The sequence below is a fragment of the Triturus cristatus genome, chromosome 8, assembly GCF_964204655.1.
Source record: "Triturus cristatus chromosome 8, aTriCri1.1, whole genome shotgun sequence".
NCBI lineage: Eukaryota > Metazoa > Chordata > Amphibia > Caudata > Salamandridae > Triturus > Triturus cristatus.
The window spans coordinates 1,665,691,416-1,665,716,280 of NC_140591.1; the positions used below are offsets into that span (position 1 = coordinate 1,665,691,416).

At 38.6% G+C, this 24,865-nt stretch overlaps 1 protein-coding gene across 1 annotated transcript in view; it reads left to right on the forward strand.

Annotated features, from left to right (window-relative positions):
• LOC146808524 (vomeronasal type-2 receptor 26-like) overlaps positions 1–23,458 on the forward strand; it is a 36,039-nt gene extending 12,581 nt beyond the window's left edge. The window contains exon 4 of the mRNA XM_085623976.1: positions 22,560–23,458. Coding sequence (XP_085480102.1) covers positions 22,560–23,458 — 899 coding nt within the window. The remainder of the gene's footprint in view (positions 1–22,559) is intronic.
• The last annotated feature ends 1,407 nt before the right edge of the window (positions 23,459–24,865 follow it).

The window sequence follows — 24,865 nt, forward strand, 5'->3', positions numbered from 1 at the left end:
ATGAGGAAGGTGTTAGATGGAAGGGAAGAATATTGCTTAGTAGAGGGAAGCATTAAATGATCCCTTATTTTTTGGAAGGAGTTGGGTGAGGAATGTGTTGGGTTGGGGACCAAGGCAGGCTACACTTACAGCCCAATCACAAAGCAATTTCAGCTGTGAAATCTTCTGGCTGGTAAATGTGGTCTAGTGTTACCCCACACTTGAGAAATAAATACTGGTTCTGGAACATTGGGCCAGTTATAATTATGTGGAGTAATATCCCATCTGTGAATATTGCTCATCCAGTTTGTTATTGGCCCTGTGTTTCTTTGGGCACAGTTTCACAAATTCTTGACACAGTGCCAGAAACACTGATGCATTTGCTACAAAACAGACCAACACTCAACAGAGAATAGTCAGCAGAGGTTATGCAGAAAAGTGGTGACTATACTTTCACACCACCCACGATTGCCATAATTATGCTTGCCACCATGATGATTTCCACCAGAAAAGAAACCTACATCTCCACTCTCTGCATAAAAACAACCCTGAGAGGCATTTCCCTCTACTACATGTGATGCATTCTGCAGCACACATCGCAAGAGAAAAAAACAAGGAGATATAAAGATATTTCTCTGTTTTACGCTTCTCTTTGGGAATCATAGCAGTTTGACACATTCCCAGGTCTACCAGTAATGGTAAATCTGGGAATGCACCAAAATCCATCTGTGGATGCCTGCAAATACTCATTCTCCACCCATGGAACAGCTCCCTGAGGCAGAGTAATGCAACTCAGTGATTTGTGCAGCCTTGCATTACTCCTGGTGTATCAAGCCAAGCAGGGCCACACAGGTTGGCATTGCATGGCTTGATAAATTTGACTGTAGTGTTGGGTCACCCTTGCACCCCCTTGAGTGGCGCAAGGGCGATGCCACACTATGATAAATCTGGCCCTAGATCTTGTCTTCACATGTAGGGATCTCTCACAAAGTCCGGAGGATCAATAGGTTAATGGGCATAGATAATGAGTTAACTAATATTAGTGGCTGAGGCTACAACATCTACTATGTTTCTCTTCACTGCAAGAAGTGAAGCGTCATTATCACTACTAGAAGCCCTTTACCAAGTAACCATGAATCCTGAAATCTTGATGTAAGATCTGAGCTGTATCTACATTTGAAGAAAGTTCTGAATGCGAGATTTCAGCTTCCAGTTGACATCTGTGCTGCAGTCTTCTGTCTCATCTTATGTCTCTGTCTGAGGTATGTGTTCAAGACCTTTATAATTTGTTAACAGGAGGCCTAATGCTTTTTTTGAAGGTCACCATCCCTTAGCTTGTAGCCAATTAGAGGAGATCAGAAATAGTGACCTGTTTAGTTAACATTCATTAGGCAGGTCTTTCTGCAATCCCCTGTGACTGGAGATTTTTCAACATGACCTATTAGTATACAACTCACATTGCAAAACCAGAGATAGGCTGCAAAAATTGGATGTGCAAGTGGTAACAACTGTTTCCGATCTATCACTTCATAGAACTGGCCCAAACTTATTACAACACCCACTGCCAAAAATTGTATGTTTTCATTTTTAAAAAGCTATATTAGCCTTTCTCAGCATGTAAATGTTAAGTCACAGAGCCATATAAACCATTCTTGAGTAACATCTGCCCTTTCTGAGGCTCGCTGCACATGTTTTGAAATTAAGAAGAGGGTCTAACAATTTTCTCAGGCTCATCTGAACAAAAGTTTACTGGTCCTTAAAAATTATGGATATCTGCAAACTCTGGTCCAAATTAAACACAGTAGCATTAACGTTGGCAATCCACTGGTGCTTTCAATTAAAGTTCCTTTAACCACTTAGACTATTTCTCCAATTGATCTATTGGAGAGACTTAAATGCCACCCTTACGGCTTTGACATCAAATCTTCAATTTTTTTATTTTTACATCTATCTTTGATTTTCAGGTTGAAAACACATATTTGAGGAAGTGGGAATTGGTATTAACAACTTTTTTGATTGGGTTCAAGGGCATACAACTGAATGTGGATTAGGCAGATGAAATTTGTATGCATATAAACACTAAGGGTGGGTGTAGCTTGTGGAGTTTCACTCTGCGGAATTCAATAAAAACTCAGCCAGATTCCATGGAGTTCTGCGACTGGGCGGATATCGGCAAGTCATGCTGCTAGCACTGAATTGTAGTGTTGGGAGCTTGTTCAGTGCTGCAAAATCAGCTTGAACGGTGCTATGCAGCATGCCAGAGGGTGCTGCTTCTTTCTGCCACTCAAGTAGATTTTCTAATCTAGTGGCAATTTTCTCAACGCAAATGGTCACGGACGCCCACCACCACTCACATTGAGGAAGTCTAGCATGGAGGCATTATAGCATCTGCAAATCGTGCTAGGGGCTGCAAATTTTCGATCAACAACTTAAACTTGGCATGCCGCATGAGAGAAGAAACTCTACATATGTGGAGATTGGCAGAGATTTTCTGGAACTCCTTAATACTCGCAGAGTGGGGAAAACCCTGTGAACTCCACCAGCTGATCGGGATTTTCTACTAACCCATAATAAACACATGCCTTTCCCTGTCCCAATTCAATCCCCCTGTCAGATGCCCACTCAGGGACTGCAGACTATGATGTATGCAGGATGTGCGTTCCCACGCGACAAGGCCTCATAGGAGTAGCACAGTGAAATCCATCAGATATTACTGCGACTATTGTAGGATGGCACTGCGTCAGTGCCTTACGCCTGCCTGTTGGCAGGCGTAAGGGTGACACAGTGCCACAGGGATAGGCTGGCACCATGCATTGCTGGAGTTGTGTCAGACTTGTGACACAACTGCAGCAATGCGTGACTTTAGCGCTGACAGATACATCAGTATTCCAGATGTATCTGTCATTCTTGCAACATGGAGCACTGTCCACTGAGGATAGCGCATCCATGTTGTCACAAGAAGGACGTAGTGAAAAGTATTGCAACGCTGTCTTGTCGCAGGGCTGCAACACTTTTCATTACTGAGGCCCAGGAATGCGTCCTATCTTATTGATGGTGTGCATTCCTGCCCTGTAGTTGTGTCGCAGGGCAGCGCAGCAACATTACTTGCAGCACTGTCCAGCATCAAAACCTGCTGAAAGGAGGCCACAAGTTTTATCTCTATTTTTATGACCAGCTCTTTTCTGGTCTTAAAAAACTGCCTCTAACTGCAGATACAGGCAGTTTTTTTGGACTTCCAAACTTTAAGGATTCCCTTGTAAATATCACGAATGGGGTTAGCAGACGTTTTTGCACGGGAACACCTCCCTTGCATTTCATTATCGCTAACTGAAGTGGTGATCTTTTCTTTGGACCTTTTCACCGGAAAACTGCCACTAACAGAGGTCAGCGACAGCTTGTACATATGGCAATAAAACAATTGCTGCAATAACATCCAAAAAGTACCCCTAAGGCGGCGTTAACTACTTGTACATATGACCCTAGGTGGCTAAAATCACACAAACAACTAAGGAGTACCTGCGGACGTAGCTTGTGCCAAAGGATTCCGAACGCCAAGAACCCATACATACTAAATCACAGCAAAGTGAGTCATTAAAAGTAAAACTTTTGTAAGCTGGCGGCATTCTAGTAAACCAAAAGACATATTTGTTTCATATCGCTCAACGTTAATATTAGTTATGCGATTGCCTTTCTCTTCCTTGTTAGATAAATTGGTGGCATTGTCAGAAGAGAAATCCCCACTGAATAAATCAAAGCAGCTATTTAGCCGTGTTTAGATTTCATCGCTCTCAGCTGACCCAGGAAGTCATCTTTCAAACCAAACGAACAAGCACATGGAGTGCTCTGGTCTGAGTGCCCCTCTAAATGAAGACGTTTTATTTGAACGTGATTTAGTAAAACCTACAAAAGAGGTTTATGAGGCGCGAGTGAAAAGCCACAATGTCTAGCAACTCGCACTTGTTGCAGGGCAGCGCAGTGCAGCAACATTGCTTCTAGCACTGTCCAGTATCAAAACCTGCTGAAAGTAGGCCAGAAGTGTTATCTCTATTTTTATGACCAGCTATTTTCTGGTCTTAAAAAACTGCCTCTAACTGCAGTTACAGGCAGTTTTTTTGGACTTCCAAACTTCAAGGATTCCCTTGTAAATATTACGAATGGGGTTAGCGGCTGTTTTTGCACGGGAACAGCTCCCTTGCATTTCATTATCGCTAACTGAAGTTGTGATCTTTTCTTTGGACCTTGACCTTTGTCACCTGTCCATGAGCCAAATACCGATGAAACGGAGCAAATCTTTCTTATTTTCCTCTCTAGTACACTCTCCCTTTTATGTTTTTCCTTTTTGCACATCTTTTGTGACTTCCACCTGTCGGCTTCCTTCCTTCTTCGCCACTCTTCCTTCATGCCCCCACTGTAGAAAGTGTTTACACGTTACAATACAGGCCTGGTACATTAGTACAATGATAATTCATGCACTGTGAAGGTAACTGCTATATTTTAGGCAGTACTGCTGATCCAGCGGTTTATCAACAACAGATACTCCACTACCATATACTCATCTGGGCCTATCAAACACACAATTGAGTAAAACCGCAGGGTTGTCAAGTTTATGTGTTCTACAAATATTCTGGATTGGTCTAGAATACATTCACTAACCCTTCACAGATTAAAAAGTTCTTTCCTCCGGTCGATGGACCATTAGTTGAACTAATTTATGGTGATAATGACATAAAGATAACTTAATTATACTTTGAATTGAAATAACCACAGACTCCTTTAGCGTTTTCAATTTTTATCTAAACTTTGAGCATGTGAACCACTTCAAAAATACAATACAGACACCCTCATTTGTTAGGAGAGAAAATTAAATTATTCATCAACACATACTTTGAACACTTGCAATGACTTGTGCTCAGAAAGGGAGAAAACAGAGAGAAAAGATCATCTGCAAATATCATGAAAATAAAATTACCAAGAATGGTGTGAAGACCAACCCTCTGGCCAAAGGGCTGGTAAGGGTCCCCCGGGATACTTAAGGTGACAAAGAATTCAGGACAGATTTCAGGACAGGATAGCTACCTCTCTAACACCGACGATTGTGCCGCACCCCTCTCTTCCTCCTTGAGATTCTTCCGCGATCTTCTTTCTAACCTAATTGAATTAGGATAGAGGGCTCTGCATTCTGGTTCTTCATCAGCACCTCTCACTACTCCGACAACACCCACGGCTCAGAGCATCTAAGCATTGACGTCTAACTAACTAACTAAAAGCTACCTCAGTTATACCTTTCCCTCTTCATGTACCACCCACTAAAGTTTCAATATCGTGAAAATACTAAATCTGATTGGTCAGGCAAGGGGGTAAGATCATCACACCATGCTTACATATCACTTTTTCAGTTAGCTCATTGATAACAAACCCATATCCTTAGTTTTTATTCATGTTTTTATTTTCCCACCCACATTCACATTTCATCTGTAACAAAAGTTTTTAAATTGAACACGTAGTCTCATTCATTTAGGATTTTTCACTGCCGGTTCTCCGGCTCAGGCATACTGAGACCTTGTCCTCTTCCCGACCCGCCTGTCATTCTTCCGGGCTAACTTCCAGTTGTCATGCACAAAACCCACATGACTCAGCTCTCTTCAGACATAATCGAGAGGTCCAAATGCGCACTAGTGATAAAGTCAAAAGACAAATATTAGCTTCAAGAATAAAGTGGTCACACTGTATACCACCCAGCTCTACTCTATTCCCTTTTACTTATTATTAGATTCCCTGCATTAGCGTTAGTATAATAGCTCATTTTCTTTTCAGCAAAGCAGATGCCATGCACGCGAGACTTCAAGCCGCCATATTAGTGCCTTCTACTCATGCGTAAGAATTTCCCTCCAAGCATTAGAACGTCATATTATGTAGATGCAGATGACGCATGCGCAGTAAAGATTCCCCGTTTAGAGCATTTTAGTCCTTCGTTCATTCTGTTAACATTAGTGAACACATAGGCAAGCTTTGCTAACCCTCAGGTTTATGTGGTGCACATTAGTTTTACACAAAACAAACTTAATAACTGGTTAGTAAGTTAAAGGAGCAGATTGCTTATGAGCAAGTCTCCTTTCTGTGAGTCCTTTCTCCATCAATCCCTTTCTGATGGCATTTAAAGCCATCACAAAATTACCCATCCCGAACCAGATGCCAACTTAAGCAATTCTCATTCTCCTTCCTTGCTTTCTCGTTTTCAACTTTATTTTCAAAATCTGTTATTTTCTTATAGATTCTCCCTTTCATTTCTGCCAACTGAATTTCATCATATTAACTCTTCCTTTTTCTTCCTTTCCCATTAATTTCATATTTCCTTCCTCTTCCCTTGTTTCTGCAACATTTGCACCAAATCATTATTGTTAAAACTATTATTATTATTCCTACTACTGGAAGAATTATTTGACCTAAAATACTTTTCCCTAAATCAGAAAATCAAGTACCTATTAAAGAAATACTTTTTGTTAGTCTCTCCCATACACTGTCAAACTCCAGTGGTGTCAAATGTTCGTGTAATCTTGTAATATTCTTAATATACCCTCTAATTTCTTCACTCTTATCAGGAATGTAAGTACAACAATGTTGCACTTTCAACATTCCACAGACTCAGCCCTCTTTTGCTAATAAGATATGAAGCGCAAGTCGATTTTGCAAAACCACAGATCTAATCGCAACCATCTCTGTATTAATCATCAAGAAATCCCCAGCAGTATCCGCCGAAAGACGATCAACTACTGCCGACAATTTACAAATTCTGTGTGAATTTAAAGATGACTCACACTGAAGGTATCAATGCACCAAATATATCACCTACTATTTCTGAAAAGCTAGCTTTCTTACTTCGTGTTAGTCCATTAGTGTTTTTATTGCTTCCAGTGATTCTTTTTACGTGGTAAATCTTTGGAAATACAATCCCAAAATAGCAACTCCCGTACTACAGTGCGGGCAGCTTATAGTAAACATTATTCCCACACATGTAGTAAACCCCAGGAAATACTGGATCAGTTCCCCCTTTTAGTCCCCAACATCCAAATCAGGAAGTTATGTTCACATTCACTGGAACCAATAAATATGTTATTATAATCTGTCTTTAATCTTTGTTGGCAGGTTTTCCCTTTCTTCACAAAGTCTAGGGACATCACAGCATGAGCCCTGCCAGCTATATAAATTTCCTCTTTCTCACCCAGGGTGGTACATTAGTTTTATGTTCGGCAGCTTTCTTTTGGAAATCCTGTCTCCTTTCCTCAACTAAATTCAAAAACACTTTCTCTTCTTCACGTAATGTACAGGTTAGATTATCTTTGCGTGCTTTCACTATATCTATTGATTTCATTGTTAAGAAAAAATCCCCCATAAACTGTGCATCTGGAGCACTATGTACTGGATTCACATTCTTTCGAATAGGAAGATCTGAAAATACTACATCTAAATTTGAATATTAATACTGAAGTTTTCCTGTTTTATAAAACACACTTGTTAGTACACTACATGAAATACCATATGTTAAAGGTAAATTGTGATATGTGACTCCCTATGACACTGATGCTGGTAATTTCATATAAACATAACAATCACTAATTTCCATTGTATCTACATATTGAAATAATAACTTTGTAAATGTATTTAAAGACGTGTCAGTCGCTCAGTGACTTCATTTCTTGCCATTTTTACATATAGGCATACTTCAGGATGGCTTGGGATGACTTCCCCTGATAATTACAGGAATAGCTCAGCTCAAGTCTTCAAATGACTTCAGATTGACTCCAGGATGATTTTGACTTGGGTAATTACATTGCCACTATTACAAAATACACAGCTAATAAGACTGTTTTTCACCACAAGCTTCTGTTTGTTTTTCAATCAATATTTACAGCTTTTCTCTCTACTATATTGGACACTGTTGGAACACAAACCAAAAGAGAGATAATGTTGTCCTAATAATGAGAGGTATTGGCTGAATTATCTGTCCACGTATACAATGATTCTCATAAAAATAATACTTTTTTTGTAGGTGTAGTCTTAGCCCTAAGAAGACCCCCGAAACCACGGTGTTCCAAATGCGACGGCATTTATGGATTAGGAAGTTGTTAGAGTTTGCAAATAAATTCAGGCTACCTTTAAAGAATATTAGAACATTGGAATGTTGGAAGCTCCATTGAAAACAATGGAGTGCTCCGGGCTTATAATGGCTGGTATGAGCCCGGAGCTCCAACATTCCAATGTTTCTTTGTTCACAGCTCACGGCTGTGAACAAAGGCTTCAGGGAGCCTGAGGGGATTTGAATCCCCTCGCGCTCCCTGAAGGCTTTGTTTGATTTGTTAGAACATTCTGCCCTCTAGTGGCAGAATGTTCTAATTGCCTTATAGCCCTTCGTAGCAGGGCTATACCGGTTTTTAAAGTCCCTCTGCTTAGTTAAAGTCCCTCGCCTTCGGCTCGGGCCTTTAACGATGCAGTGGGCCTTTAATAGCCGGTATAGCCCGCTACGGCGGGCTATAAGGCTATATTAGGTATACAATATACCAAAGGAACGGGGTATAGGGCAGAAACAGATTGCACCAAATCCTTTCGTCAAGTCAAAAATATCAATGTTCTTTGGGTGCCCAGGATCATGAGGTTAAATACCCCTAAACCTCCTTAGGACCAAAAGATCCTATAACTTCACAACAATTCACTATGATCCAGCACTCCATCAAATTATTTAATAAACGTAAAATATGACTGTCCATACGGCAGGTGTTACTTCAAAAATTCTTTCTTTATTAAATTCTTCTCTTCTTCACATATATCAAAGGTACATATAGCGTAGCCGACGGGTTTCGTCCAAAAGGACTTCTTCAGGGCTACAACAAATAGATACATAGTGTTTTATAAACATGATTTATAAAAATATAACTCAACCCATATATACAATTAAAACGTTTTACACTTTTACTAATACATATATACATATTTCCTATATAAAAGATGTTAAAAAATACACCAAGTGATGTTCTGTAACTCCTCATACATATTATTCGGATAGTTACAACAATCAATGATAATTTTTAAATTCTACACCTGCCAAAAGGAAGATCATTAAGCTTTTTACAAGTATTTTACCTCCTATTCATCATTTTCCTAAAAAACATCCATTCCTTATGTAAAAACCATTCTATGGATCGGGTGAAGACATACGGACAGAGGCTGCTGTTTTTTCTTTTTAGATTGGGAATCAGTTCTTTTTTAGTGCCTCAACATTTTTTGTTAATGAATTTAACATTCTTATGATTATTGATTCTTACCAGAATTGGTCTGAGATATAAAAGGGTTATCTGTCTATTCTCTTCCGAATCAGGAGCTGTTACTAGGTCTTCTTCTAATGTGCCGTACTAGATCGAGTACCTTATTATAATCGAAAAGAGACAATATATACATATACGTTAACCTACCTATCAAATAATATTTTAGTCAATTAGTTATATTTCATTCAAAAATGCGTAAAAAGCCAACAAATACCTTATTTTATATATTTGAATTTCTTCCCGTTCTTTAACTAGTTGATCACCATATGTGTAATCTCTAAAAATGTCTGCAGATCAAGTTTTCTTTTAATATGCCATACTAGGTTGGTTATCCTAATACAAAAGGAGAGACAATACATTTGTACAAATCTTCTCACTGTCAAAGAGATTTCTTGTTTTAAAGATTCTCCATTTAAAAAAAAAGAAAGTGCATAAGGGGGACAGTGCATACCTCTTTTTATATATTTGAGTATTTGAATTAGTTGTTATTTTCCGTTCTTCAATTTGTCATTCACCTATATACGGTTTATGATTGTGTCTGCAGTTTCTGGAGAAAAAGAGAGGAAAAACCAAAAATTATGGTTTTACTACTACTGGCTATAGTCTAATCTGACACGAGAGACCTAGTGTTTGTAACTGAGTTAAGCCCAAAAATATATATGGCTATCTCATTTCATCATTTTGTTGCCAGATTGATTACAGAACCAAGAGATATCAATCCGTTTTGTTAATCCTTATATGTAAAATTAATTATAAAACAAAAACTTGAATATTTAAATGTCAAGATTGTACTAGTAATACCCAAAGTTATAACCAAGAAAAAATCATATAGCGATTAGTTCCTTATTAGGGATACTAAAACTACCTAGAGTCTATAAAACTTACCAGAGTTTCAGGAGCCGGTTCCCTCCATGTCAAGGTCCATGTGGTAATGGCCTGATTCATGGACCACTTTAAATACCCTAAACAGGCACACACCTGTAGCCCGTTGACATTGTAATCGTCTTTAATTATGAAAACTACAGAGCCGCCATCTTAGGATGGTGTATTTTGCCCCAATATCGTGCTATTGCAGTAATTTTTATCGATAACTCTAAGGTTCAAAGATTAGTTCGTGTGTCAAGACAAACGCCACTTAACAAGTGGTGAACTCTCATTGTTTAACAATCATAATGATTCAATATTTAAACACGATAGATATGAGCGGCCGCGTATAAAGCCGCCATCTTGAAGTGATGTAAAATATCACTGACATCTTATGGTGGTGTGTTCCAATACTATGTTATAATACGCTTAAGAGCCGCCATCTTATAATGGTATGACAAATGTATTTATGGAGCCAGCCCCCGTGTCTTTACATATATTCAATTTTTTGAATCCGTCAGCGCATAACAATATATACGCTGTCCATGTTATGCTAACCTCGGTATTTGAAAAATAGTAATAAATGGCGATGATAGTTTCAATGGTGCAATGATCGTCGTTTTTACCGAAAGCTTTAAAGTTCAGAGATTTAATCCTGTAATACACTAAACGCCATTTAGAAAAATAATGAACTGTCATTATTAATAATTATGACAGTGCAAATATTTAGATACGATAAAGACGAGCGGTCAAGTAAAAGGCCGCCATCTTATAATGGTGTCAAATCTTGACACCATCTTGTAGTGGTGTATTGCCTCATTGTGTTTTGTCATACACTCAGGCGACGCCATCTTATAATAGTTCAACAAATGTATATATGGAACCAGCACCCGTGTTTTTAAATGTACAAAACTTATGGAATCCGTCAGCGTATAGTAGTATATACGCCTAACCGCAGCTTAGTAAAAAGTGAACTGTCATTGCGGATAATAAAAGTAGTCGAATAAAAGGCCGCCATCTTATAATGGTGTGGAATCTCACTATCATCTTGTAGTAATGTATTGCAACATTGTCTTATAATAAATTAGAGAGCCACCATATTATAGTGGTATATTGAATATATACAAAAGACTCATATCCATTTTTTAATGTATGTTTAGGTTTAAAGAACCGCCAACGTTTAGCGGTATATACAATTTAAATATTCAATTACAACAGGTTTCCCTTGGTCTAAAAGAAGATTATTAAGTAACAAGTTGAATGTTGAAGGTCCATTATCTCGTATGGTGATACCACTTTTAGGGATTGTTCCTATGGTGTATTCAAATTTGTCAATTCTATTTATGATGAACTTTTTTTTTCATTTACAGCGATCAATTATTAAACCAAAAAAGGGCTCAGTGTAGAAGAACCATCATCCCATATGGTGCCACAGTTAGAGAGGCGAGCTCAGTATGACAATCTCGTTGAAATTAATGGAGCTTAGGCTGGTGGATTTTACAGACGCCAGATAGAGGTGTTTCACAGCAATTTGTACAAAGAAACTCGAGCCTATTATAGAAAGTGATACATTTCATTATTAATGTTCATTCCTCTACTGATAGTTCTAAGGCGGCAAATCCAACTTGCTTCAGCCCGCCTAAGCATCTTTTCTCTATCACCACCCCTCTCCGGAGCTATTATGTGATCAATTGCATGGAACAAGATTGCTGTCTTATCCGGATGTGATTCAGAAATGTGGATGGCAATTGGATATTTGGCATCTCTATTTCTTATCGCTCTCACATGTTCCTGTATTCTAACCTTGAGGCAGCGAACACTGCTACCCACATAGATTTTGTCACAGGAACATCCAATTATATATACAGTATGTGTGGTGTTGCAGTTAATAAAAGAGTTGATCCTGAATTCCCTTTCAGTATTATATTTAAACCTTGATTTTCTGTGTACCCCAAATTGGCACATATTACATGAGCCACAGACAAAGAAACCCAATGGTTTTTGAGGGATCCATGAACTCGTATGTTCCTTCTGTTGTTTCACATAACTGGGGCATAGGACATTTTTAATGGTTTTACCCTTTTTATAAACCACCCTGGGTTTTGCTGAAATTGTACCCTCGGGGAGTTCCGCTTTCGTTAATAAATACCTGTTTTTTCTCAGTATGTTATAAATGTGATTGCTGAATGCATTATATTCAGTTACAAAGATCACATTGTCCCTCACCGTGTTGTTTTCATGTTTCTTTCTCTGTATAAGTGTGCTTTTCCTATCTAGCTTCCTGATCTTAGTCTCCGCAAGCTCTAAAGATTTCTTGGAATACCCTCTTCTCATGAAATTGTTTTTTAGAGATTCCAGATTAGTATTAAAGGAATCTTCCTCGCTGCAGTTCCTACACATGTGAACCATTTCGCCATAGGGTATTGCATTAATGGTTGCACTAGGATGGGCACTATCCACATGGAGCACACTATTCCATGCAGTGGGCTTTTTATATATCTCACTCTGTATCCTTTGATCTTTTATATACAGTTTCAGATCTAGAAATTCAATTTCTTTGTAAGAATGGTTCATGGTTAGCTTGATGTTAAATCTATTGGTGTTCAAGTAAGTCTGATATTCTACAAGTTCTATTTCAGTGCCGCTCCATATCATCATAATGTCATCGATGTATCTACCGAAAAATATGACATTATTAATCTATTTTTTCGCACCTGATCCCCAGGCATGCTCCGCCTTATACAAACCCATAAATAGGTTTGCATAAGACGGAGCAAACCTGGATCCCATGGCTGTGCCTTGTTTTTGAAGGAACCAAAGACCATTGTGCAAGAAAACATTCAAGATCCTTGATGATAGGTTAACAACATTTAGTTCTTTATCCCCCGATTATTCATCATCTCTACCACCATTACTTTACCATTTACTCCCAAACCAGACAACAAAGCAGGATGACACAAGGGAGGAAATAACAGACAGTTTGAAAAATGGTGGTAGAGATGATGAAAAATCGGGGGATAAAGAACTAAATGTTGTTAACCTATCATCAAGGATCTTGAATGATCTAGAAACAAATGTACTAAAGAAAGGCCTTAATTTCTGTATAACTAAAAATTGTGACTTTGTCAATGTGCACACAGATGTATTTAAATTTGTGCGCAAGCTTCAATTAAAAAGATATTTTTTTGAACATCCATGTATTTCTACTAATGCTTTGAGAAATGACAACTCCAAAACTTTGTTGACAATCAAAGAGTTACATGACATACATCTGTTAGCCACACTTGATGAGGATGATCTGGATGTAGACATAATACAGATGGCTGGTCTTTTGGACATAAGAGAAGACACTACCTTAGATAGTGGTCTAAGGAACAAATCTAGATTTATACCTCCCGGAGCTCAAGATACTTATATTCAGGAGTTCGTTTAAAAAGTAACAAATCAGTTACATAAACTTGAGGATAGACATGGGAAAAATTAGTACTGCTCACATCGTCATAATCTCTCAAAAGTAGAGGAAGCCCTTCTTAGAAATTTACAAGAAGATCCAGAATTGGTGATACGTGCAGCTGACAAAGGGGGGAATGTAGTGGTGATGGATTTAAAAGATTACCTTGGTGAATTAGATAGACAACTCAGCAATGATAGTTGTTATGAGAGAATCACTACGAAACCCATCTCAGAAATAGAAAGAACCATTAACGCCAAATTATGTGATTGGCATGAAACAGGAGTACTTTCAGAGCATGAGTATCGTTACCTACAGGCACATAACTCGAGACACCCCTGCATATATATACTCCCCAAAATACACAAAGGGGGAGCTTTTCCACCGGGAAGACCGATAATCTCTGGCAATGGTGGCCCCACTGAGCGACTTTCAGAGTATGTTGATGGTTTCTTGCAACCTTTTGTAAAGAATTTACCCTCTTACCTCAAAGACAGCAGGGACGTGTTGTGCAAACTTGAAGATTTTGAATGGACTAGTTCAAATCTTATGTTTGTCACCATGGATGTTGAAAGCCTGTATACATGTATTCACACAGAACGTGGAATGGAAGCTTTACAACATTTCCTACATAAAAGAAAGGCTCAACATCTTGAACATTCTATTATGCTTTTGGAAATGTCACGTATAATCTTGACAATGAATGTTTTCTTGCACAATGGTCTTTGGTACCTTCAAAAACAAGGCACAGCCATGGGATCCAGGTTTGCTCCGTCTTATGCAAACCTATTTATGGGTTTGTATGAGGCGGAGCATGCCTGGGGATCAGGTGCGAAAAAATGGATTAATAATGTCATATTTTTCGGTAGATACATCAATGACATTATGATGATATGGAGCGGCACTGAAATAGAACTTGTAGAATATCAGACTTGCTTGAACACCAATAGATTTAACATCAAGCTAACCATGAACCATTCTTACAAAGAAATTGAATTTCTAGATCTGAAACTGTATATAAAAGATCAAAGGATACAGAGTGAGATATATAAAAAGCCCACTGCATGCAATAGTGTGCTCCATGAGCATAGTGCCCATCCTAGTGCAACCATTAATGCAATACCCTATGGTGAAATGGTTCGCACGCGTAGGAACTGCAGCGAGGAAGATTCCTTTAATACTAATCTGGGATCTCTAAAAAACAATTTCATGAGAAGAGGGTATTCCAAGAAATCTTTAGAGCTTGCGGAGATTAAGATCAGGAAGCTAGATAGGAAAAGCACTCTTATACAGAGAAAGAAACATGAAAACAACACGGTGAGGGACAATGTGATCTTTGTAACTGAATATAATGCATTCAGCAATCACATTTATAACATACTGAGAAAAAACTGGTATTTATTAACGAAAGCAGAACTCCCCGATGGTACAATTTCAGCAAAACCCAGGGTGGTTTATAAAAAGGGTAAAACCATTAAAAATGTCCTATGCCCCAGTTATGTAAAACAACAGAAGGAACATACGAGTTCATGGATCCCTCAAAAACCATTGAGTTTCTTTGTCTGTGCCTCATGTAATATGTGCCAATTTGGGGTACACAGAAAATCAAGGTTTAAATATAATACTGAAAGGGAATTCAGGATCAACTCTTTTATTAACTGCAACACCACACATACTGTAAATATAATTGGATGTTCCTGTGACAAAATCTATGTGGGTAGCAGTATTCGCTGCCTCAAGGCTAGAATACAGGAACATGTGAGAGCGATAAGAAATAGAGATGCCAAATATCCAATTGCCATCCACATTTCTGAATCACGTCCGGATAAGAGAAGCAATCTTGTTCCATGCAATTGATCACATAAAAGCTCCGGAGAGGGGTGGTGATAGAGAAAAGATACTTAGGCGGGCTGAAGCAAGTTGGATTTGCCGCCTTAGAACTATCAGTAGAGGACTGAACATTAATAATGAAATGTATCACTTTCTATAATAGGCTCGAGTTTCTTTGTACAAATTGCTGTGAAACACCTCTATCTGGCGTCTGTAAAATCCACCAGCCCAAGCTCCATTAATTTCAACGAGATTGTCATACTGAGCTCGCCTCTCTAACTGTGGCACCATATAGGATGATGGTTCTTCTACACTGAGCCCTTTTTTGGTTTAATAATTGATCGCTGTAAATGAAAAAAAAAGTTCATCATAAATAGAATTGACAAATTTGAATACACCATAGGAACAATCCCTAAAAGTGGTATCACCATACGAGATAATGGACCTTCAACATTCAACTTGTTACTTAATAATCTTCTTTTAGACCAAGGGAAACCTGCTGTAAATGAATATTTATATTGTATATACCGCTACACGTTGGCAGTTCTTTAAACCTAAACATACATTAAAAAATGGATATGAGTCTTTTGTATATATTCAATATACCACTATAATATGGTGGCTCTCTAATGTATTATAAGACAATGTTGCAATACATTACTACAAGATGATAGTGAGATTCCACACCATTATAAGATGACGGCCTTTACCTCGACTACTTGTATTATCCGCAATGACAGTTCACTTTTTACTAAGCTGCGGTTAGGCGTATATACTACTATACGCTGACGGATTCCATAAGTTTTGTACATTTAAAAACACGGGTGCTGGTTCCATATATACATTTGTTGAACTATTATAAGATGGCGTCGCCTGAGTGTATGACAAAACACAATGAGGCAATACACCACTACAAGATGGTGTCAAGATTTGACACCATTATAAGATGGCGGCCTTTTACTTGACCGCTCGTCTTTATCATATCTAAATATTTGCACTGTCATAATTATTAATAATGACAGTTCATTAATTTTCTAAATGACGTTTAGTGTATTACAGGATTAAATCTCTGAACTTTAAAGCTTTCGGTAAAAACGACGATCATTGCACCATTGAAACTATCATCGCCATTTATTACTATTTTTCAAATACCGAGGTTAGCATAACATGGACAGCGTATATATTGTTATGCGCTGACGGATTCCAAAAATTTAATATATGTAAAGACACCGGGGCTGGCTCCATATATACATTTGTCATACCATTATAAGATGGCGGCTCTAAAGCGTATTATAACATAGTATTGGAACACACCACCATAAGATGTCAGTGATATTTTACATCACTTCAAGATGGCGGCTTTATACGCGGCCGCTCATATCTATCGCGTTTAAATATTGAATCATTATGATTGTTAAACAATGAGAGTTCACCACTTGTTAAGTGGCGTTTGTCTTGACACACAAACTAATCTTTGAACCTTAGAGTTATCGATAAAAATTACTGCACTAGCACGATATTGGGGCAAAATACACCATCCTAAGATGGCGGCTCTGTAGTTTTCATAATTAAAGACGATTACAATGTCAACGGGCTACAGGTGTGTGCCTGTTTAGGGTATTTAAAGTGGTCCATGAATCAGGCCATTACCACATGGACCTTGACATGGAGGGAACCGGCTCCTGAAACTCTGGTAAGTTTTATAGACTCTAGGTAGTTTTAGTATCCCTAATAAGGAACTAATCGCTATATGATTTTTTCTTGGTTATAACTTTGGGTATTACTAGTACAATCTTGACATTTAAATATTCAAGTTTTTGTTTTATAATTAATTTTACATATAAGGATTAACAAAACGGATTGATATCTCTTGGTTCTGTAATCAATCTGGCAACAAAATGATGAAATGAGATAACCATATATATTTTTGGGCTTAACTCAGTTACAAACACTAGGTCTCTCGTGTCAGATTAGACTATAGCCAGTAGTAGTAAAACCATAATTTTTGGTTTTTCCTCTCTTTTTCTCCAGAAACTGCAGACACAATCATAAACCGTATATAGGTGAATGACAAATTGAAGAACGGAAAATAACAACTAATTCAAATACTCAAATATATAAAAAGAGGTATGCACTGTCCCCCTTATGCACTTTCTTTTTTTTTAAATGGAGAATCTTTAAAACAAGAAATCTCTTTGACAGTGAGAAGATTTGTACAAATGTATTGTCTCTCCTTTTGTATTAGGATAACCAACCTAGTATGGCATATTAAAAGAAAACTTGATCTGCAGACATTTTTAGAGATTACACATATGGTGATCAACTAGTTAAAGAACGGGAAGAAATTCAAATATATAAAATAAGGTATTTGTTGGCTTTTTACGCATTTTTGAATGAAATATAACTAATTGACTAAAATATTATTTGATAGGTAGGTTAACGTATATGTATATATTGTCTCTTTTCGATTATAATAAGGTACTCGATCTAGTACGGCACATTAGAAGAAGACCTAGTAACAGCTCCTGATTCGGAAGAGAATAGAAAGATAACCCTTTTATATCTCAGAACAATTCTGGTAAGAATCAATAATCATAAGAATGTTAAATACATTAACAAAAAATGTTGAGGCACAAAAAAAGAACTGATTCCCAATCTAAAAAGAAAAAACAGCAGCCTCTGTCCGTATGCCTTCACCCGATCCAAAGAATGGTTTTTACATAAGGAATGGATGTTTTTTAGGAAAATGATGAATAGGAGGTAAAATACTTGTAAAAAGCTTAATGATCTTCCTTTTGGCAGGTGTAGAATTTAAAAAATATCATTGATTGTTGTAACTATCCGAATAATATGTATGAGGAGTTACAGAACATCACTTGGTGTATTTTTTAACATCTTTTATATAGGAAATATGTATATATGTATTAGTAAAAGTGTAAAACGTTTTAATTGTATATATGGGTTGAGTTATATTTTTGTAAATCATGTTTATAAAACACTATGTATCTGTTTGTTGTAGCCCTGAAGAAGTCCTTTTGGACAAAAAGCGTCGGCTACGCTATATGTACCTTTGATATATGTGAAGAAGAGAAGAATTTAATAAAGAAAGAATTTTTGAAGTAACACCTGCCGTATGGACAGTCATATTTTACGTTTATTAAATAATTTGATGGAGTGCTGGATCCTAGGGAATTGTTGTAAGGCTATATTAGGTGTCTAGGTTTTGTTTAAAATAAACAGTTGCTACAATTCCTTTATGTGCTATAATTTTAGGCGGTTGGTCAACTGCAATATTATACGAAACTCCTATGATTGGTAACTGGTACATTACATATGTTTTGTAATGAAAGAATGTTTATGTATATATAAGTATTGTATATTTGTAATTCTAGAGTGAGCTAAAAAAAGTTCATTCAACTTTATGGTTACGTTATCCAATGCATATGGATTGGTAAAAGTAAAATTAATTTCAATGTTTCAAAGTTTAGTTATCATGTTAAAAAAAAACAAGGCCAAGTTAATAAAATTTCTTGATCACTTTCAAAAAAGTTGGACTACACTGTCGATCAAATATTTAGCAGCTAAGGTATTTTAGTATTGGTGTACTTTTAGAGAGTTGGCATTTTCCTTCTTTAGCGATTTGTGCCTGCTGCCTTTCACAGATCACTTGTCTGGGATGGGTGACAGCTGGGATTTGTGTATTCCCTCGACACAGCCACTCACAAAGGGAGCATATGTATGACTTGTGGGGCCATACATATCCTGATGGGCCATCCTTAGCAGGATAGGAGGGAGGAGCTGACACTTGCACCTGAATAGGCTGTGTCCTGATCCCACACAAATGGCTGCATACCCTCCTGCAGTGAGTCTGGAGCCTGGGCAGGAAAGACAGGGATGCTGTGCACTTCAAAGACATCTCTTTGAAGTCCCCGCCATTTCAAACGTACAAATATGTATAAGTATTGTACCTCAGACACACCCAACTTAGTACACTTCCTGACCTATGAAGTCTCTTCCAGGAACAAGGACTGCTGTGCTGCTGAAGGACTGTCACTTTTCTGAATTTCTGCTTTGATTGACTCTTGTCTTGCTGTGCTCACTGGCTTGCTGCCTGTTGCCCTCCTTGCGTGGGTAAGAAGGACTGGATCTGCATCACTTGAACACAGAGTGATACTAAAGACTTGCTGACTCGCCTCCTGTTCTGAAGTCTCAGGGACATCAAAGGCTGCCAACCACCCGGATTCTGCACTTGAACTGTGCCTTCTGTGAGTCTTGCCCTGCCAAGGGTTACCAGTCCCGGACCCTTGGAAGTGGGTATAAAGTGTTGCTTCAACTAAAATCCATGCATCACCGTTGTTGCGCCCCTCGGAACCGGTGCATCTCCCTTCGACCGTGACGCATCAATGCTAATGTGAGGATCAAGTGCATCATTTTGCCAACTGCGCAGCCCATTGCTTCAATTTCCGATGCATATTCTTCCTAAGGATCGTCGACGATGTATCCACTCCTCTGCTCCTTTCAACTTCCTCTTCAAAGAAGCACACAAGGTACATTGAAATGGGACAAGGCTGGTCCCTGTATCTGACCTGCACTCCATCCTGGTTTGGCCTGAACTTTCAGATTTGTCTTGGTCAAGAGCGACCAGATAGCCCTGGTTGGAGCTTTGTGCTTTTAAGCACTATATTTCTGTTAATTCTTTAAAAATGTGTAACTCCAGTAATACTTATTGACTTTTTGCTGTTTTGGTCTTGTAGTGTTCATTAAATTTAGCTCTATTTTTCTAACCAGGTGTGGTATCTTTTTGTGTGGTGTTTTAACTGTTTTGCTGGTTTACGTGTTTCACAAATACTTTACACATTTCCTCTTAGGTTAAGCTTGACAAGCTAACAGGGGGTGAGCACAGGTTAATTTAGAGCGTGTTTGTGACCTACCTTGACTAGATTGTGGTTCCTGCTTGGGCAGGGTACATACCTCAGCCAACCAGAAAACGAATTTCTAACATTTGTTTTAAAATGTGACAACTCAGATGAGTGTTGTTTCCTTCTCAGTGATTGGCTCAAAGTAGTACTGAGTGCAGACTACAGGAACACCCTATTTTGAGGCCTCACTTGCAAAGAATCCAAAGTGACCATTTGGAAATTCATAAATTGGATCATATCTCGCTTGCACAATATTATTCACAGGTTTCCCATGACCACCAAAGGGCGTGCTGGGTTGGCCAGTTCCCTCAAGAGATCTTTCACTACTAGTGGTCCCATCAATAAATGTAGACCACTAGGGGCCAGATCTACTAAACACGGATTGCAAAAAACTAGTCACAATGTTTGTGACCAGCGTGGTGTTTGGCAAGCCAACCTATGTAAAAATAGGTTTGTTCAAAAACACAAATTGTACTGGGTCTCTATCTAATATACCTCATGAATGTGAATGAGGTAGGTCTCAGATTACTACCCACTGTGATTCTTTGCCTTCACTGGGATGAGGGCCTGCTGGGGTCAGTGAATGCTCTTTAATAAAGAAGACCTTTCTTTTCATGCAGCCTGGTTTCCTTAAAATAAGCAGAACAGCATATAAAAAAGAAAAGTTTCTTTTTTTGTTTGTTTAAAGAGAAGGTAGTAGTCCCTTGGAGAAGGCAATTGTCCTTTGGATCACTGTCTCCTCTTAAACAATGTTTTTACATTCACAAATTTGAGGGATGGCATCACTTCCCTTTTGCGTAAGGGTTACAATCTCCTGTGAGGTGTGGGTAAAATATCAATGTTTTGTAAATGAATTTCGGTCATAAAAAATCGATGCATAGCATACAAATTTGGTATATGAAAGGGCACTTAAAGCACACGCCTTCCAAATACAGAATTGGTGTCCATTTCTAAGCCAATTTAGTAATTCATAAACACTTTTCTGAATCACTAAATGCATTTACTACTCTTGAAAATGGGTTTACCAATTGGAAGGGTTTGTGAATGCTAAACCTCTGGCCCAATGTGACAAAGATTGCCCATTCCTGCCTAAGAGACTGTGGGAGATGTTTTATCTTTCTTACTTTCAAAAGTATTAGAAATCGAACTTACGTAAATGTGTCCCTTTTCTTCCATTTTCAAATGAGTTTGTTGTACACCACTTGATTGCTGTTGCTTCCCTGCTTTAAAAAGGATTTCTGCGCTTTGCACTAAAAGACAGGGAGCGTTCTCAAAGCCTTCTCAGATACGCTGTACCTAGCTAAGGACAACCTAACTCTCTCAGACTATCTTGTTCAATTCCAAACTGCAGCACCTGAATGAGCTGTGAGATCCACTGACTCCAATACAATAGCATTATGAAAGAATTCTCAAATGTATTCTGTGGTAAAATCTTTCTTCCTGCTCGTTCCTTATTGGTGTTTATCCTGAGAACCTTGTACTTATGGAGCAATGTTTGAAATTCTTCATCTAAAGTCCTGTAAAAGGACTCACTTTCCTCTGGTTGCAGAATTCTCCATTTCCCATTATTGGGTGAATCTATGCTGGATTTACTAATGAACATCACTGAGTTCTCTGTACTTATGATTTATATGCTTTGCTGCTGATTTTATTGATGGCATATTTCATGTACCCTGCATAATAATCCTATAGATAAATCTTAAAAATGTTGACCCATGTCTGTCGTTCTTACTGAGGATGTTACAGTTCTAATTTATTGCTGGACTTTACATGCATTAGGATAGGTCCAATCGGGGAGCACCAAAGTCCATTTAGGGACTACACTGCTCCTGGTCGGACTTGTGGGTGCACCCTTGGTAAGGTAATAAGAGATGAGTTTGCATGCTGATAGGACCATATCTCACTTCATCATTTTACTGCATTATTTTACTGGAAGACTAACTAGACATTATGTTCAGACAGCAAAGGTTATGCACCCAAAAGAACTATTTTAAAAGCTAGGATTTGTTTGAGTTTTGCTGAAGGGTTATTATGCATTTTATATACTTTAATCAAGAGAAGAATACTAATTATTGCTAGCCCTGCATTATAAATGCATAAATATTGAGCACCATTTTTCTAGAATGTTCTCTTTTCCACTTCATTAGGGATTGAGTGTAGCCTTACACATGCTCAACAGCTATTTGTCTTTTTTTTCAGACACCGTCACATGCTTGAAATGTCCTGATAACGAGTGGCCAAATGAAAGTCATGATCAATGCATCCAAAAAGAGGTTGAGTTCCTGAGATATGGTGAGCCACTAGGTCTCACACTCACCTTCTCATTGGCCTTCATGATTTTACTCACTACTTCTGTCCTGTGTGTCTTCATCAGGTACCGAGATACTCCCATTGTGAAAGCCAACAACCGTAATCTCAGTTACTGTCTCCTGATTTCTCTCATGCTCTGCTTCCTCTGCTCCTTCATATTCATCGGCCGTCCTAAGAAGCTCACCTGCATGCTGCGGCAGATTGCCTTTGGGATTGTGTTTTCCATCAGTGTTTCCTCTGTTTTGGCGAAATCTATCATTGTTGTCATTGCTTTTAAGGCAACACATCCCAACAGCTCTTCAAGGAAATGGCTAGGATCAAAGACACCATTTTGTATTGTCTGTTTCTCTTTGTTTGTGCAAATTGTAATCTGTATCATGTGGCTCGTGAAGTCACCTCCATTCCCAGAACTGAACATGAAATCGTACAAAGAGAAGATCATTTTTGAGTGTAATGAAGGAGACACCATTTTCTTCTACTGCATGCTGGGATACATGGGCCTCCTGGCCACAGTCAGCTTTATAGTGGCTTTTCTCTCAAGGAATCTGCCTGGAAGCTTCAACGAGGCCAAGCTGATCACCTTCAGTATGCTGGTGTTTGTCAGTGTGTGGATCTCCTTCATCCCAGCGTACCTCAGCACACGGGGGAAGTATGAGGTGGCCGTGGAGGTGTTTGCCATCCTTTGCTCCGGTGCTGGACTGCTTGTGTGTATATTCTTTCTCAAGTGTTATATTATTCTATTGAGGCCTACGAGAAACACAAAGGCACACTTAGTAAGAAAATCTTAATTTAGTGATCAATAAAAGAGCCATTTGTCAATGGATATTGAAAATGACTTTTCGTAAAAAAACAAATGAATCAAACAGAAGGAGATACAACCATGTCATTTTTGTTTAATGAGGAAAGGATGAAAGATTGAGTCAGAGAGAAAGTCGTAGAGAGACAGAGACACACAGAGTTTGAGAAACACTACATTGTCTGGCACAATTGAACATGTAGCTACAACCGCCACTTCACTTTTATTACAGTGCAGGATGTGCCAGGCTGCACCATGCCTGGAGCTTATGAGGCACTGTAACCCGTGGGGACCTACCATCTGGCAACACAGGTCATGAATCGGAAGCGAGGAACCACCCCAACCTGTCTAATGTAGATGTGACCAATTGGCATTGCAGGGGCATTCAGCAAGCAGCTGTTGGTGCTCAAACGATGGATGTTGTTGAGTCATGTTGCTGGTTGACAGTTGATGTGATGTGCTGTCTGATTCAATAAGGCTGAATCCTTAGGCACCCCGCTGTGACTCGTATTCAGATATCTTTCCACACTTTGTCAGCTGAAATGATGCTAACATTGAGCAGTGGAGCGGTCATTAGTTCATGATGTTGAATCCTTTCTGGAACCTGAAAGGCTAGCCTCTCAACATTACTTACAGTGCACCTAAAACCTACCAAACCACTGATATTAGTCCTCTCTGTCAGTATCTAGCAAACAAGCCCATGTAGCTCGCTGAGCTCTCAGCTGTGGTCATACGTGATGGTGAAGGATGCAGCCTTCTCACTACCAATGATCACAACCTTTGAAACCATTATAATTCCCTGTTCTCCTCTCAGGTACCTATTGGCTACCCTAGTCCCTGTGAGAGTGACAAGATCTTTCTTTGCACATTTCTGCTGCATGGCACTCTATGTTCACAGTGGGAGGGCTTCTGGCTGCTGTGAGATCACTCTCCTCCATCCACTGGTTTGCCATTTATCCTTTTACTTGTCTGTAGAACACTTAGTAGGAAACATCTGCACCCCAGAAAATGTTAGATCAGTTGCGTTGATCTGATATCTGATGTTTTTAAGCTGATACAATTTGTAGTTTGAGAATGATAATCAAACACATTTCCCTCACAGTTTTGTCCTGTAATTGTGCTCTTTCACTCTCTGTTTCCACACTTTCCCAGGTGCACACATTGGCTGTTTACTTTTCCCGCCAGTACACTGATTCTGGCCAGATCATTCATCCTTGCCTTGACACAAACAGAGACCTTCATGGCCCCATCCTCAGGCAACATACATTCCTCACTCGTTGCTACATGTTTCGATCCTTTGAATCTCACCTAGATAAGTTCAATTGCAAAGATGCATTTACATGTTATGATGATCCCTTTCCACATATATCTAGTTCTTATCCTTTCCATTCATACACTT